Here is a 15,954-nt window from a genome sequence, read left to right on the forward strand (position 1 = left end):
AAACAAAAGAGACTGTGTTTTTTTGTACGTACAAGAGAGAAGAGCATGGGTAATTCCGCCCAAAATAGTTAAAATTGACTATTTTATTGAAATAATGTTGGGTGGACAACTATTAATTTTCATCATCCTCAATGGATATTGCGCATCATTAAAACATTAATAAATAGTCTAAACTCTCATAAGAAGAAACCAAAACTCTTAAACCCCTTCATTAGTGTAAACTTCTACACACTTTCCCCAAATACCCTGGCTTTCTAAGATTAAAACAAAAAATGTAAAAACTCCATTATTGATCCATATGCTACATCTTAAACCACATTTGATAGCAAGGATATTTAATTTTGTCCAGAATTTTATACTAATAATTAGGAAAGTTTCAGAAACATATATATCATAGTTAAGGATTTTTAGCATAGGAAATGGTTCAAATAAAAATCCTTAATTATTGTGAGTGCATTTGCTTGGTAAATGAATGTAGTAAATGAGTTCGAATTTCATGAGAGGTAAAAATTTCATTTTTTCAGAATGTAGTTAAGTTTTTACAGAATGTAGTAGTTAAGTTATTACGGAATGTAGTAACTTTATACGTTTAGGCGACATTTATTTTTTAAGATTAACCTTGATAGGTAAAAATAGTAAGACTAATCATTTATTTACTTACTTACATGGATTGAAGCTTTATAATATCCTAAGGTCCTTGATTATATCTATCGCTTGAGCTAATTTTGCTTAACTCAAACTTCATTAAAAAAGTGAGACTAGAAAAATCTTACTAAGGATAAAAATACTCAATAATGCATCTCATTAATCATGTAAAGCAAACGTCCCTTATTTTCTTAAAAAAATTGTAGTTCTCGTTATAACTAACTCTTTTTTTTTTTTTTTTTTTGCAAACTTATTTTAAAGAGCTTATAAGCTCTTGGAGCTTATAAGATGTTTCAAGAGCTTATAAGATGTAATTTTTAAGAGATTATAAGTTGTTAAAGTGTTTGGATAATTGAGCTTATAAGATAGAGAGGGAATTTTTTTTCTAGAGAGAGAAAATCGAAGAGAAATGAACTTGAATGATATATGATGAAAATAATAAATTATAGTTGAAAAATATTTATAAAATAATTGTTGCATATGAGATTATAAAAAAATAAGTTGGGATAGAGGAACTTATTTTTTTGGGAGCTTATAAGCTCTTGGAGCTTAAATTTGGAGCTTATAAGCTGTTTAAGAACTTATTTTGCCAAACACTTTGAAGGAGCTTATAAGCTCCTAAACAACTTATAAGCCCCCCCACATTACTCTTTATAGTCCCCTATTTAAAAATAAAAATAAAAATATTAATAAAATTACAATATTGTCCCTATTTTCATCTCTGTAGCCCCATTTAGTGCAAATACCCAGAAACATGATAGCTTTACGGAAGAAAAAATCACCAAATTTTTTCTCTCCCTTCATCAACCAAGTTACCAATCAAATGTAAATTTACAAGATGCATCACATTTCAGAATTGGAGAAAATGAATAGACAAGGAATTTGCTCTGTGGTTGATTGTTATGTTCATCTTTTCCTCTTTTTCTTATTATCTTGTTTCCAGCCTCTTAATCTTCATATTAACTTTCGTTGCTTTTTTCGAAGCAATAGTTTCACAAACACCATCACCTCGTGCGAATAAGGCTTCCTTTTGAGATAGTATAATTCTTCTGCAATGACGTGAATTGAGACCCTTTCTCAAATTCTCCTTAATAGTCGTCATTACCCCTCACAATTGCTTCAACAATTCGCATGTTTTTATCAAAATTATGGTGATATTCCTAATTAATCATGTTTCAAAGTGTTTGATTTTAATTGTAATAATTTATGTGCTTATCCAAAATTTTGAAATCGTTCAGATGAATTTGCAGAATGAAAAATGCATTATAATGGTCTGTTAATGTCGACCAAAAAAATTAAACGAAAAGATAATTAATTTAAATTGAAAGCTATTGGGGTATAATAGTATATTTATTAATATTTTTATTATTTTTTTTTATTAAGGGGTTATGATGAGTAAAATGGGGGCTATGTTTAGAATGACCCTTTGAGGAGCTTATAAGTCCAGCCAAACACCCTCTAAGTGGGGGCAGGCCCAATATCATCTGGCCCGGTTTATATGATGGATCGAGCCCACAACGCAGTCCAAATTCTTTACGGCCCCGACCCACTTTTATATGTGATGAATTGGTTCCCCACGTCTACGGATAGAGGGTGGGGGATCTCTTTAGGCCACATCAGCAACGGTAATTATTTCCTAACCCCAAAAATAATATTCTCCAAATTTCCAACTATTTGTGTTCTTCCACAGCCGTTAATTCCACTACGACTCTAAATTTCAGCTGCTCAATCCTGTTATGTCTTTCCACGCGCGCAACCATAGCCTCGTCTCCTCTAGGTATTTTTTATTTTTACTCCTTTTTTTGCATTTTTTTTGGCTCGGCTGCTGCTTGTGTTTTTGTTTCCTGTTCTTTTTGTTATTTTTTTCTCTCCAGAATTCTGTGTAATTTGCGTTGGATTTTGATTTTCCGATGATGGTATTGTATATCTAGCTTCTGATAAAGTAGGCTACTTCTTTTGCAGCTATTTTGAGCTATATTTAATGATGAAATTGTAGTGAGTTTTTTCCATAGTTTATGCTGAACTGGAATGCAATCAGGATGTATCAGTACACGGAGTTGCTTCTCTTTTTATTTAAACTTTGATTTTATTTTTGGATTTAGTATTTTTCTGAGAGTTTCGTTTGTTTTAGTTGAGCTCGGGAAAGTTTGGTGCTCTTGTTGTAGATTTAATTCCGTGGAATGATGTCATTAATAACAACATTTTATTCTGTAGGGCCTTAAGTCAAAAGAGCCAATGTAGTGGTTGATATGTGTGTTCTTTATTTGCAAAGAAATATACATTAAGAAGATAGTTAACAAGAATCAGACTATTTTGAAATGCATATAAATGAACTTGGCACTTCAGAATTATCGTGTGGTTACTTCAGGCTTCTATATGGTGCAGAGCACGGTAGAGATTTGGTTGCAGCTTCCAGACAAATATTCCCATAAATCTTTTGTGTCATAAATCCAATAAATAGTAGCTAAACTTAAAATCTCGGAGTCTCCAAAAACAGTACAAAGACAAATGCACAGCATAAATATATAATCAGAAATTAAAACTGGAAAGTACTGTTGATGGACATCGCCACTTAGGCACTTACGTTTAAGGAAAAGATGGATATGTTTTCGTACTTCTGGTCATTGCCCACTTTGAAGACACAGATGCAGTTGTCTTTGGTGATGGCTGAAACAAATATAAAGCAGGTTGAAATGGATCTTTTCATAGTGAAGCGTGCTTTAGGATAGCAGGACATACAAACCATTTTGTTATTTTATGTTCCTTTTTGGCTATTGGTAGAAAACAATAGACAGATGTCTGTCTGATAGTACTATGTTGAGTCCTATTATGTTTTATATGCTCTTCACCCTCATTTTTTTAGAATGAAAAACCACTTTGCCTCAAACCAAATTTCCTCTGGTGATGAACACATGAGGTCTTTATATCCATTCAAAATCCATTTAGATACAATGATTCTATTCCTCGGAACACTTGTATACTACTTCCCCTTTTTTCCTAATATGTAGCAAATTAAAACATAATGCTTCTATATAAAACTCAATTACATGAATCTACATAGTAATTTATTGTTGAGAAGGCCTGTTTCAAGTTTACTGAGTTTCTCATTGCGCTTCTGATCTGTGATTGTTGGGCTGTTCAATTCCTAAGTAATGGTTTCTGTTGCTTTGAGATTATCTGGTGACTTGTAAGTAACTGTTATGAATAAGGTGGCAGAGTACTCTGCCAAATGGATCTGATCTGGATGAAAACTGGTAAATTGTTATAATCAGTCTCTAATTGGTCCTATGAAAAGTAACTTGAAATGATGATGGTGGAACTTGCTTGATAATGACATTGGGCCTGTGGTCGCTCACTGTTAGCTATGAGTTAAATAGGCTTCAGAGGCATGTCTTTTTTGTTGGTAACAATGACATTGGGCTTGTGGTCGCTCAATTGCTATAGAATTATTGTTTGTAAAGTTTTTTGTGTAATTGTGTGATTTGTGATTGTTTGCTCATCCTTTTACTTTCATTTGCAGCTCTTCAACTCCACGGTCTCCAGTTAAACCAATCAAAGCCTATTTCTTTAGCAGAAAAATCATTGGCCTTGATCATCTGATATTTAATGATTATTATACAAGGAAGAAAGGCCGTGTAAGAATATCCGATTTAGAAAATGGTAAACTTAGTGTTAGCTACAGGTTCTCAGATTCACAAAAGCAATCCATCATCCTTTGCAAATTGAGGAGGCTAGATCGTCTCCGGCCTTTGGCTTCTGCTGATGATGGTGTGACAGTCAATGGAAGTTCTCAGTCAAGAACCAACAGTGATATGGAAGAAATAAGGTATAAATTGAATCAGTCTCTGCAAGATGAAGACTACAATACTGGCTTGGTACAGTTACTGCATGATGCTGCAAGGGTGTTTGAGTTGGCCATTAAAGAACAAAGCTCTTTGTCGAAGATATCGTGGTTCTCTACTGCCTGGCTTGGAGTGGACAAAAATGTTTGGGTTAAAGAACTTGCTTATCAGGTTAGCGTTATATTTAGATATAAACTTGCTGGGTCAACCTTAGGGAAATAGACAAATAATTGTGGTTGCACTATTTGTCTTGATTGTGTGGTGGGGATTAAGTTTGTTTGTTATTTTCTCCTTCTTAGCTTCCTATTTGTCTAAAGGTTTTTGATTTTTTTCAGGCATCTGTATTCTCTCTTCTGCAAGCAGCGAGTGAGATTTCATCTCGAGGGGATGGAAGAGACAGAGATATCAATGTATTTGTGCAGAGAAGGTGCATATGCCATTTCAATTATGTAGCTTTTAAATTATTTATAACAATTGTCTGATTTAAATCTAGGAAGAGTATGAAAGGTCCTTGAGTTTGATTTCCCTTTATGTTTCTTTATTTAACTCGGTGGATTGCTCTTTCATGTTGTTTATCATGGGTCGGACTTGTTGTGTATGTGAGGTCAAAAGAATTTGGCATTGTAGTATTCTTCAAGCTTCTGTTATGTGGTTTGTCTTGATAATTCTAGTTCTCCCTGAGGTTGGCGTGTCATTGTGAGTTTCTGGTTTATTTGGAACTCCTATAAAACTTATTTTATTGTATTAGTGCAGCCTGTCGAAGCAATCTTCTCCTTTAGAGAGTGTAATCAGGGATAAGTTGTTGGCGAAACAGCCTGGAGCTTATGACTGGTTTTGGTCTGAGCAAATCCCAGCTGCAGTGACCAGCTTTGTGAATTATTTTGAGAAAGAGCAGCGTTTTGCCCCAGCAACTGCAGTGTATGTAATTACCTCATTTCTCATGTGCTACACCATATGGTGATATTAACATGCCAATTGATGTGGATTACCAATGGTTTTTATCTGCGAGATGAATCTACTTCCCACTGGATTTTTATATTTTACAGGTTCAGAAAAGGCATGAACTCAGTTTCAGGCAGTTCAAGTGACATATCTCTTCTCATGCTAGCTCTTAGTTGCATTGCAGCCATCATGAAACTTGGACCCACAAAAGTTTCTTGTGCTCAATTCTTTTCCATTATTCCTGACATAACTGGTAGACTGATGGACATGATGGTTGAATTTGTTCCTGTTCGCCAAGCTTACCACTCGATAAAGGAAATTGGGCTGCGTAGGGAATTTCTCGTCCATTTTGGTCCTCGAGCTTCTGCATGTAGGATGCAAAATGAATTGGGTGCTGAAGAGATTACGTTTTGGGTGGGTCTAGTACAAAGACAGCTGCAGCGAGCCATTGATCGGGAGAAAATATGGTCAAGACTCACAACCTCTGAAAGTATTGAGGTCAGCCTAGAAGAATTTATGTTTGTAGTTTTGTTTTGTTCCGATCACTGATTTCTAGAAATATGTGTGACATGTAAACAATAACAAAAAGGAAAGGCAAATCTGTAATTATTGTTATTATTATTTTTTAACTTTTGCTTATCTTATGAGTGATTTCTTGTAATGTATGAGGCATGTAAATGATTGCAATAGAAAATAAATAAATGGTTGTAATGTATGAAGCATGTTGTTGATTGTAATAATAAACAAATAATTAAATAAGTTTGAGGTTTAGGTGTCAGCATTTTTTAATAATGTGCATTTTAGGAATCAGTGATATCTCCCTGAGGGAGATTATAGAAGTTTGTTTATATCATATGGTGCCACGTGACTAGGTTATTCAATATTACATGTAAGCAAATAAATAAATTTCCACCTTTCCTACTAGAACGACTTTGCGAAAAGCCCATGGAAACAAATATTTTAATCAGCAAGAATCCTGGTGAGGCTGAGAGGATCCTTGGTTTGGGGATTGTTTTCTTGCAAGTTTTGTACCCATCATACATTGACCATCTTGTCTTCACAACAAATGCATTTTCTATGCAGTTCAGATCTTTATTTTTTTTATTTCTGTATCACAGGATTTTCAACTTTTTTTTTTTTTTGCAATTTCAAATAACATGAAGTTCTACATAGGTGCTCAGTATTAGGGCATTTGGAAGGTGGTAGAATGGATTGAGATGCTAGGAGATGGGTGTTTCAATCATCAGGAGTCTTCTCTTACTTTTCTTTTTGTCCTTCTTTACTTTGGATCGTTGCCCATTTGCCCCCTTGCTCAGTTGTCTGGAAGGCAATTTACTCGGTGGTTTAAGTATCATAACAAGAATGTATTATTAAGGCAATTCGCTCTGTAGTTTATATGTCACAACTATGACAATTTAAGGAGTTATATGCCTTTTGGCTATTTTAAAAAAAAAATTATTTGCAGAATATCGAAGTTATTGGATCTTATTCTTGCCTTTGTTGTTCAAGTATTGATTTTTTTCCTTCATTTTTCTGTTGTACTGGAGGTTTTGGAGAGGGATTTGGCCATATTTGGGTTCTTCATTGCTCTTGGAAGAAGCACACAGTCACTTCTGTTCAACAATGGCTTTGAAACCATGGATGATCCACTTCAAGGATTAATAAGGTGCAAACTCTAAATTAAAGATGCATTCGCCTTATTCTTTTCACTTTTGGCTTTTTCTGTGCCTTACTATCTTCTCAAAGCAGGCATCTAATTGGGGGCAGTGTGCTATATTATCCTCAGCTTTCAGCAATTAGTTCTTATCAACTGTATGTGGAGGTTAGCCTGAAGAATAAATCAATGTTAAGAAGAAACTATGTTTTTGAAGAAACTAAGAAGTTTGTTGTAACAGGTTGTGTGTGAAGAGCTGGATTGGCTTCCTTTTTATCCAGGCTACAGCAGTAATTCCAAACGCACGTTCGGACACAAGCATGTAGAAGGCCCCCCCAATGCTGAAGCTATTCCCCTGGTATTAGATGTGTGCTCTTACTGGATAGAGAGCTTTATTAAGTACAGTAAATGGTTGGAGAATCCGTCTAATGTGAAGGCAGCTAAATTTCTTTCTAAAGGGTATTCAACTATTAGAACTTCCAAAGTCAATATGCTGAATTTGGCAGCAGCTATTATTTTAATCTCAAATCACTATCATTAACATTGCAGTTGTTTCCTTTACTTGTTTCAGTCACGAAAAATTGAAGACATGCATGGAAGAGCTAGGAATCCAAAGGTAAGTTGAAGGAGGGAGCCTCATTTTGTCCTCCCGCATTCTATTTTGTCTATATGTGTGTGTATGCTTGTGCAATACAAATTGGAGAAGTTCTGTTGCTTTATTTTTCTTAATATAATAGTTTTGCAAGTTTGCTGATTGACAAATGTTTGAGATCAGAGTAAATGATGCTTTGGTACAGCAATCTAAATGGATATGCTTATTTAAATGCCTTTGACATGATTTTTTCACAGGAATTATTTGTATACTTTACCTGGAAATGCACATTATCAAGGCGAGGATGTTTGACTTGCTCTAGAGTCTAGTGTGATCGTGGAATGATGAGACATGAATATTCTCCGTGTTATTATTTATGATCAGCTTGTTATTTTCCTCAAAAGATGTCATTTGCATGAATCTCAAGATTGTAAATTATAAACTCTTGATGCAAACAGTTGAGTTGATGACCACATTTGATGACAGGTCTCATTCACCAGTTGATAAAGAGTCACAATCATTTGATAAGGTATTTAGTATTATACTAAATTGATTGACTGTTTATATATTACGAGTAACTTTGTTGTAAGCACTGACAATTGAACTTTTACATTTTACTCCCTCCGTCCCGCTCCAAATGTCTCCTTTCTTTTGGGCACGGAGATTAAGAAATATGTATAAAGTAGATAAAGTGGGTATAAAGTAGATAAAGCGAGTTGATGGAACTTGTTTAAATATTGAGTATAGAGAGTGTGTTGCCAATAAAGGAAATGAGACATTTGGAGTGGGACAACCCAAAATAGAAAATGGGACATTTGGAGTGGGACGGAGGGAGTACTTTGTTGGAGAAGTTAATCGTCGAAGATGATAATATTTTAGATGGCTAACACATGATGTTAGTGAAAGAGAATCATTAAGTGTTCTGACGTCCGTCCGCATGTATTACATACCAGAATATCTTGCTGAATGTGAAGCTCTGTAGTTGAGAATGATTGTGCTAAGTTTTGTTTATCATTTGTAAAATTGAAATTAATGTAAGGGAAGTCTGCAAGGTAGCCATTACTCTAATGGGCATGCACAGCTTATTGATCAAAAAATTGATCAGTCCATACTAACTATCTCGTGCTAGAAGATTATATCTAAAATGTACTGAATGTATATGTTCTGTTAGGAATTGGAGAATGTTGAAGTTTCCCTTTTACGGCTCGAAGAATTGCTTCAGGAGCTACATGTATCAAGATCTAATTCTGGTAAGGAGCATTTAAAAGCTGCCTGTTCAGACCTTGAAAGGATACGGAGACTGAAGAAAGAGGCTGAATTTCTTGAGGCTTCTTTCAGAGCTAAGGCTGCTTGTATTCAGCAGGTTTGCTGAAACTTCCTGAACCATGGAATGACCTTTAATTTTTTGGTGAAATTTGCAGCTAAATGCCTTCAACATGTGGAATGTGTAAAATGTGATTGCATTCTATTTTCTCTCTAAGTACCACAGTCTTTATTGTCATCCTTTTGCTTTGTGAGTACATATTATTCTATTTCAACTTCACAACATCATGCTTCTTTACATGTCTCATTTCTTGTTTTATTGTTGTTTTTGCATACTAACATGACTTTTAGGGACATGGACTGAAAAATGTTTCAGATCTGAAAATGCTCTCACTGACATGTGTATGTGCATGAGCGTTTCTTATGGTTGTTTACTGTTTCCTAGTCTTTGACTTGCTCACACGTTAGAGACCATCATTTGACCAGTAGCTCACTTTGGCAGAATATAACAAACTTGCCTCTGTAGTGTGACATTTATTGTAGGGTCTAGTCTACTTATGGAACTTCTGTAGCGGATGTAATTTTATATCCTTATTCATGTGTTTTTGTGGGCTTGTCTTCTTTCTTGTCCGGTCATAATTTTTAACATAAAAAGTCTTCCTGATTTTTACTTATTTTAAAGCTACATTTCTTGAAACTGATTATTTTGATTTTCTCAAGTGATTCAATTGAAAAAGATCATTGCTAAACCGTTGTTTTCTCTTTAAAATTATCATTGCACACTATGTTGAGATCTTGGCTCGCTTGTTTAACAAACTAGTGATACAAATGCAATAAAATGTGAATTATGTTATGCCATGCTCTATTTGTTATACTCAACAAGATCAGGCCCCAAATTTATTTCCCTGGCTTCTTTCTAATTTAAAGGGAGATGTCGGTGGTTCTAGAACTCCAGTTGGTGAGCAGACATATTATTCCGGAGGGAAAGTTGGTGAAAGTTCTCTTAAGAAGATAGATAAGCGTAGCGGGTACAGAATTTTAGATGATATTACACCTCGTATTTTATATTCAATCCTCAATTTTCATTTACTGATCTAGATTTGTTGCTGATCTAATGGTGTTCTTTTATGCTGATTAATGTTTTTTTTTCGGGCTCCTTTTTTCCTTGCCCTCCACTTGAGTTAGCAGTTCTGGTGGATTATGGGGTTTCTTAATAGGCCGCCCTAGCAAATTATCTGGTCTGGGATCTTCAACTGCCAGTGACAGTGTATGCCCTGATTGATAGAAGAACTTAATGATTGCCTTTTCACTTACTTGGTTACTTGCTGCCTTTTGTTTTGTCTGTTGAACCATTAAGTTTTGAGTTTCAAGATTATTGTTTATAATACTGGGTGCATAAACTCACGAACTATCTACCAAATGCCTCTGTTAGCATGCAATAGGAGCAGCATATGGTAGAGATGCCTAAACTTCTTGACACAACTTGATCATCCATTCTGGATAAAGCACTATTGTACTCTAATCATTTGGCATCTCCTAAGTCTTAATTTACCTTTTGGTATTTGCCATGAATACTTCTGTTGTTCCCCATGGCTTCTGTCATCTACTTTTTAGCCTTTAGTAGCCAGAAAAAGTATTCTGTTACATATATACACACTCTCCTGATTGCATGCTTACTAAATGGGATAAGAGGATGGTAGAACTAACAATGAGGGTGTTTGTTGAGCTTATAAGCTCCTTAAAATAGCTTACAAGTTTTTTAGGAGTTTATAAGCTCTTAAGTAGTGTTTGGCAAAATAAACTCCTAAATAGCTTATAAGCTGTAAAAATATAAATTCTTTCAACCTGAACTTATTCTTTCATAATCTTATAAGCAACAAAATAACCCTATTATGGTTTGTTATTTTCGTCAGTTACACTTCCAACTCAGTTTCTTCAATTTTCTCTCTCTACTAGGATTTTCTCTCTCTAACACACAACTCTAACTCTAGCTTATAAGCTCAATCATCCAAACACTTTGACAACTTATAAGCTCTTGAAACATCTTAGGATGGTTTAACTATTATTGTTATTACAGTAAGGGTGTGTTTGCTTTTTCTTATCCCTCTAAATAAAGGGATAATATAATGAGGTAAATTTATCACTTAAAGTGGGGCTGCATTTTTTGTCTTGTTTATTTTGAATGATAATATATTTATCCCACTCTTTATAAGGTGCTGCCCAAAATTTTATACGGCCTGCCCAAATTTTTATTACGTCAAATCAAATGATGTATAAGATGGTAAATGGAGCTTATCCCTTCCTCATACCTCAAAGCAAACGCACCTTAAGTTTCAACTATATATTTCATATTGACCAGCGCATGTAGCCTCAGATACTGTTGACTTTCTGTTTTCTGAACTTCGTTGACATCGTGTTTTCTGTGTGCTAATTTAAGTTTGTCAAGAACTTAAATATATCTATAATTTGATAGTTCATACATTTTCATTTTTGCAGAATGATATGTTTTCTGAACAAGAAACTGCACGTGAAGAAGCAACTGATTCAGAGTCAAGTGAAATCCAGCGATTTGAAAATTTAAGGAGTGAACTGATGGAACTTGAGAAACGAGTACAAAAAAGTGCCAACCGCTTTGAATTTGAAGAGGTACAATTTTTACAGTCCTCTCTGAGAATTATTAGCCTTTTTATGTTAGAATTAGAAATATAGGTCTCTTTCACAAGCTGTACTTTTTCCTTTCAGTTGTTTACATAAGCCCCTTTCTTTGATGCTACTGATAACTTACAGTGAGAGTGCCTTTTTATTTGAAGTTTGCATGTTTTTGAAAAATAATCTTGTGCATGACTTTGCTTGCATGTAATCATGGACACTGTATGGTTAGTTTTGATTCTGCTTTTGAGGACTCCTAAGACATGCTGATTTTGTCAATTTGTTAAATTATGTCCATGTGCGCCAAACTAAATATAAGATTATTCTTCTCGTGAAAGTTTTATAGTGCTATATTGTGGGTGATTAATCTGCCCTCCTTCTGCTCCATTTCTTGGGCACTCAATTTTTCAACAAACTTTAGATTGCAAGATAAGGAGTGAGACTTGTGTAAAATTATATGACCATTTCACTTGTCAATCATCACCACTAAGTTGAAGCTGAAGGCTACTTCTGTTGATAGAGTCAGGGCAGAGAACAACGAAGAAAATAGAATAAATGCTACGCTCCTCTAAAGAAGCCAGGCAAAAATGCCAATCTCATAATGATTATCCCCTAATAACAGAGAATAATATATATAAAGACTCTAACGAACCCTAATCCTAGGCCCATGCAGATTGAGCTTTATTCACTGACTCAATATTAATTAACTAACTCAAAATAATTGAATAAGAAATACTCAAATAATTAATACTGGGCTACTGCACGATGCCCACTAAGAAAACACTCCAAGGTTGTGCTCTATCAACTGTCCCAACCTCCGAAACAGCCTTGTCCACAAGGCTGAAGTAGGGAAACTGGCCTTGGACATCCACCTCGAATTACGTCAGCTCGTGACCCTTTCCCATAGGCATCCATTGCTCGGTTTGCTCCATCTCTTCACAAGGGTCATCTTTCTCATCACCGATCATTGCTTGTAACGTCTTCGGGTGATGGTGACCAGCGTCCTTAGAGGGTTTATGCACGCGGAACGCGTGGCGGTGGCTGATTACATCCACTTGACTTCATCTAATTTTATGAACCCCTTATATTCTACTTGTTTTTTATGTGCTTCATTGCCTGCTGTCAATATGTAGGACTCAGCAAAATTGTTACATCCTCATTCCTCAATCTCTCTTACATCATTGTTAATCCTACTATTGAAATGGGATTGTAGTATCTTTCAATCCATTTCTAGTAGTACAATTTTGACTCATGAAATACTTAAAAAGAGAATGAACAAAAGCTCTATTTGTTTTAATCATTAAGTTGTCCGACATGGTTTGATGATACCCTAGTATATTCTATATGCCTGCATTTTCTTTCTTGTCCGAGTGGCCTAAACTCCAGAAATTTTTGTACAGTAGAGGGGAGCTAATTAACTCAATCATCAGAAAGTACTTCGCTGTGCATACCTTATTTTATTTCTGGATGTTTGTAGTTGAATATTTTTACTGCTCATAGGAATTAAGTTACTACTTTTTTCTTTTCTTTTTTTCAACCCCTTTTCATTTCTTATAAGATTGATATAATGCTTATGCAGGATGAAATTCAGGTGAAAGGTGATTTGTCTTCTTATGGCAATGATGATAAATTCACCAAGTTGGTGCACATTGAGAAGAAAGATGGTCTTATTGAGAAATCTCTGGATAAGCTGAAAGAAACAAGCACGGTTTGAATATCTCACTCCTCTGTATCCGACAGTTATACTTTGCCATGTATTTTGTTGCTTATTTCCATATTTATAGTTAAATATGAGCTGAAGTGTCATTCTGCGGACAATATGTGCCCCATTGTATGAGGTTGACCAAAAGAAGGGTTGTACTTGGGTCTTTTGAGTTAAAAAATGGGTTGTATTTTGATCTGAGCAAATCTGACGGGTAGCTTATTTCTACGGCACTAAAAGAACTGTGTTGGAGTTTGCTGCATTTGTTACTTATTAATTTTGTGATGCACTTTATTTTTTTTATAAATGACTAAAGATAAAATTACAAGGATTGCTACTTCCAGATTCTTGAGACAAAATCCTTGTCAGAAGAGTAGTAAGGTTCTTATGATCTAAAATCTGGAGGAGGTAATATAGTTGGATCTTCATTATACTTCTGAATCTAGCTACTTGTTATGCGGTCTTTGTAGTGCTAACTTTTGTTTATCACTAGTCAATTGATTTTGTGTGACCATATGCACCTCAATATTATCTTCAAACAATACTAACTGAATTTCGAAAATGCTATAGAATCCTGGCATCCCGAGTCTTGTATATTACTGGATGAGCCAGAGATCTCTTATAATAATGGACAATTTAAAATCCCCTCTTCTTATTCTACATGAACTGATAATTTTTCATCCATTCTTCTTGTTAAACTTTTAGTTTCTCAAAATCTGTTATGTTTATGAGCAGGATGTCTTGCAAGGAACTCAGCTTCTTGCAATTGACACTGCTGCTGCTCTGGGACTGCTTAGGAGGGTGCTAATAGGGGATGAATTAACGGAAAAAGAAAAACAGGCTCTTCGAAGAACATTGACGGATTTGGCATCAGTAATTCCAATCGGTGTTCTGATGCTCATTCCTGTAAGCGATGGGGAGATTTTCCTCTACTAATTAGTTTTGGAGTCAGCCACTTGAGAAGTCAAAGTGATTCATGATTTAGCTTTATTTATCTATGAGAAGTTACTATGCCAATAATTTATGTAGTCACTTGCTATTTTACATCTTTATTACTGCATCTGTGCTCAAGATATATATTTATCATTTCTTTTCTAGTCTTGTGCTCGTTGTTATGAATATGATTTGACATTTAGAAGTGTTCATGACCAATCAGAAAATCTGAAACATGAAGGTTGGTATCATGTACCAGCAGATTCACAGTGTTTTTAGGTGCAAGGAGATTGGGGGACTCTCAGTTCTTCCCCACATCACATTTGTTCAATTTTGTACATTTGTTGGATAAAAAGATTTTGCTGCATATTATTCTCGACAGCCTTAGATTCGACATCCCTGCAACATCTCTTCCATTTACTGATGATAACACGTGATATATATGGTGCAGGTTACTGCAGTTGGTCATGCTGCTATGTTGGCTGCAATTCAACGCTACGTGCCATCATTGGTATGTATAAATGAACACCGACTCTTTGATTGATGAAACACAGCCTGACACGAGTTGTTTTGTCGCCTGCAGATACCTTCAACATATGGACCTGAGAGGTTAGATCTCTTGAGGCAGCTGCAGAAAGTAAAAGAAATGGAAGGTGAAGTAGGTGTGAACGAAAGTTCCGAGGAATAATCTCAACATAGATCTTCTCCTTCGATGCTGCAGAATCAACATTATATCGCAAATCCCATTGCTCACTGCGTGCTACTCCAGGCAAGCAAGGACCATATTATGTGTCCTTATAGATGATTTCCGTTTCAACAACTGTCTGAATATTGGATGTTTGAAAACTGAGGCATCGCTAGTTGTACTGTGTTGTATGGAAATCTTGTAAATTAATTTTGCACTCTCCCTATATAGCATGTTTGTAACATGGCATCTATAAATATAATATTAGATGCTAGGTATATGCATATATGCAAGAAACTCAAGGGCGAAATGGCTAGTATATTGGTTCGTGTCAACTTTCGGTTAGTTTTATGGTATATTATGTTAGTTATATTATGTTTTGGATTTTATCGTTTCAATTTAATTTTAAGTGAAATTTTCAGCTTATTTATAGTATTATATTAAAAGAAATTTCTAGTTTGCACGAAAAAGAATTTCTTGAATCCAAAATGAGCAAAGTTTGTCCTTCTGATGTCTCATTTTTTATAATGAGATGTCTTATTTCTTTTCTGGCAAATAATTAAAGAAATTTAATGGGTCTACCCACCATATTATCTCTATATTTACTTTTAAAATAATATATTTAACCAATTTTCATCAATTCACTTTATCTATTAATTGCACATTCTCTAATGAAACAATATACTCGCGTGACTATTTTGAAAAAGGAAACACAATATTTGGCCACTAGTTGAAAAACACAAAATCCAGCTGTTTTTTACATTGTAGGATTGTTTTGCCCTTAATTAGGGCGAACCGGATTCGGGTTTGTGTGGCACACATGGCACTATTAGTGCCAAAAGTACCAATAGAAAAAGAAACAAAAAAATCAAGTAAATTGGTACACTTGTCCAATAGTGCCATGCACGAATGGTACTATGACCATGTTAGTGTCATATACTTGTGTTGATACATTGTCTTGTCTTATATGATCATTTTGAACACTTCTATTTAGGGTTTACATTATCATTTACGGTTTATATTCTCCATTTATGGTGCGTTCTCTTT

The 15,954-nt window shown here is 34.9% G+C and overlaps 1 protein-coding gene across 6 annotated transcripts; it reads left to right on the top strand.

Moving 5' to 3' along the window:
• The first annotated feature begins 1,086 nt into the window (after window positions 1-1,086).
• LOC130996699 (uncharacterized) lies at window positions 1,087-15,282 on the top strand. Of its 6 annotated transcripts, none has more exons than XM_057921999.1 (19): window positions 1,087-2,270; window positions 2,367-2,422; window positions 4,166-4,658; window positions 4,823-4,914; window positions 5,241-5,405; window positions 5,534-5,927; window positions 6,977-7,095; window positions 7,179-7,251; window positions 7,325-7,542; window positions 7,655-7,699; window positions 8,162-8,204; window positions 8,847-9,038; window positions 9,866-9,966; window positions 10,124-10,205; window positions 11,435-11,584; window positions 13,167-13,295; window positions 14,025-14,195; window positions 14,674-14,733; window positions 14,806-15,282. In XM_057921999.1, exons 2-19 carry the CDS (start codon window positions 2,382-2,384, stop codon window positions 14,908-14,910), a joined length of 2,673 nt encoding a protein of 890 aa, XP_057777982.1. In that variant the 5' UTR covers window positions 1,087-2,270; window positions 2,367-2,381; the 3' UTR covers window positions 14,911-15,282. The 6 variants fall into 6 exon arrangements, with proteins under 6 accessions (XP_057777982.1, XP_057777984.1, XP_057777986.1 ...); XM_057922001.1 differs by having other exon boundaries at window positions 2,200-2,270; window positions 10,127-10,205; XM_057922000.1 differs by having other exon boundaries at window positions 2,245-2,422; window positions 10,127-10,205.
• The last annotated feature ends 672 nt before the right edge of the window (window positions 15,283-15,954 follow it).

The sequence above is a fragment of the Salvia miltiorrhiza genome, chromosome 8, assembly GCF_028751815.1.
Source record: "Salvia miltiorrhiza cultivar Shanhuang (shh) chromosome 8, IMPLAD_Smil_shh, whole genome shotgun sequence".
Taxonomy (NCBI): Eukaryota; Viridiplantae; Streptophyta; class Magnoliopsida; order Lamiales; family Lamiaceae; genus Salvia; species Salvia miltiorrhiza.

Excerpts from the sequence above, each read along its gene's own strand:
- LOC130996699 (XM_057921999.1), top strand. The coding sequence starts at position 2,382 with ATGTCTTTCCACGCGCGCAACCATAGCCTCGTCTCCTCTAG. Across the intron at positions 10,206-11,434 it reads CTTCAACTGCCAGTGACAGT|AATGATATGTTTTCTGAACA; the intron begins GTATGCCCTGAT and ends TCATTTTTGCAG. Across the intron at positions 13,296-14,024 it reads AGCTGAAAGAAACAAGCACG|GATGTCTTGCAAGGAACTCA; the intron begins GTTTGAATATCT and ends GTTTATGAGCAG.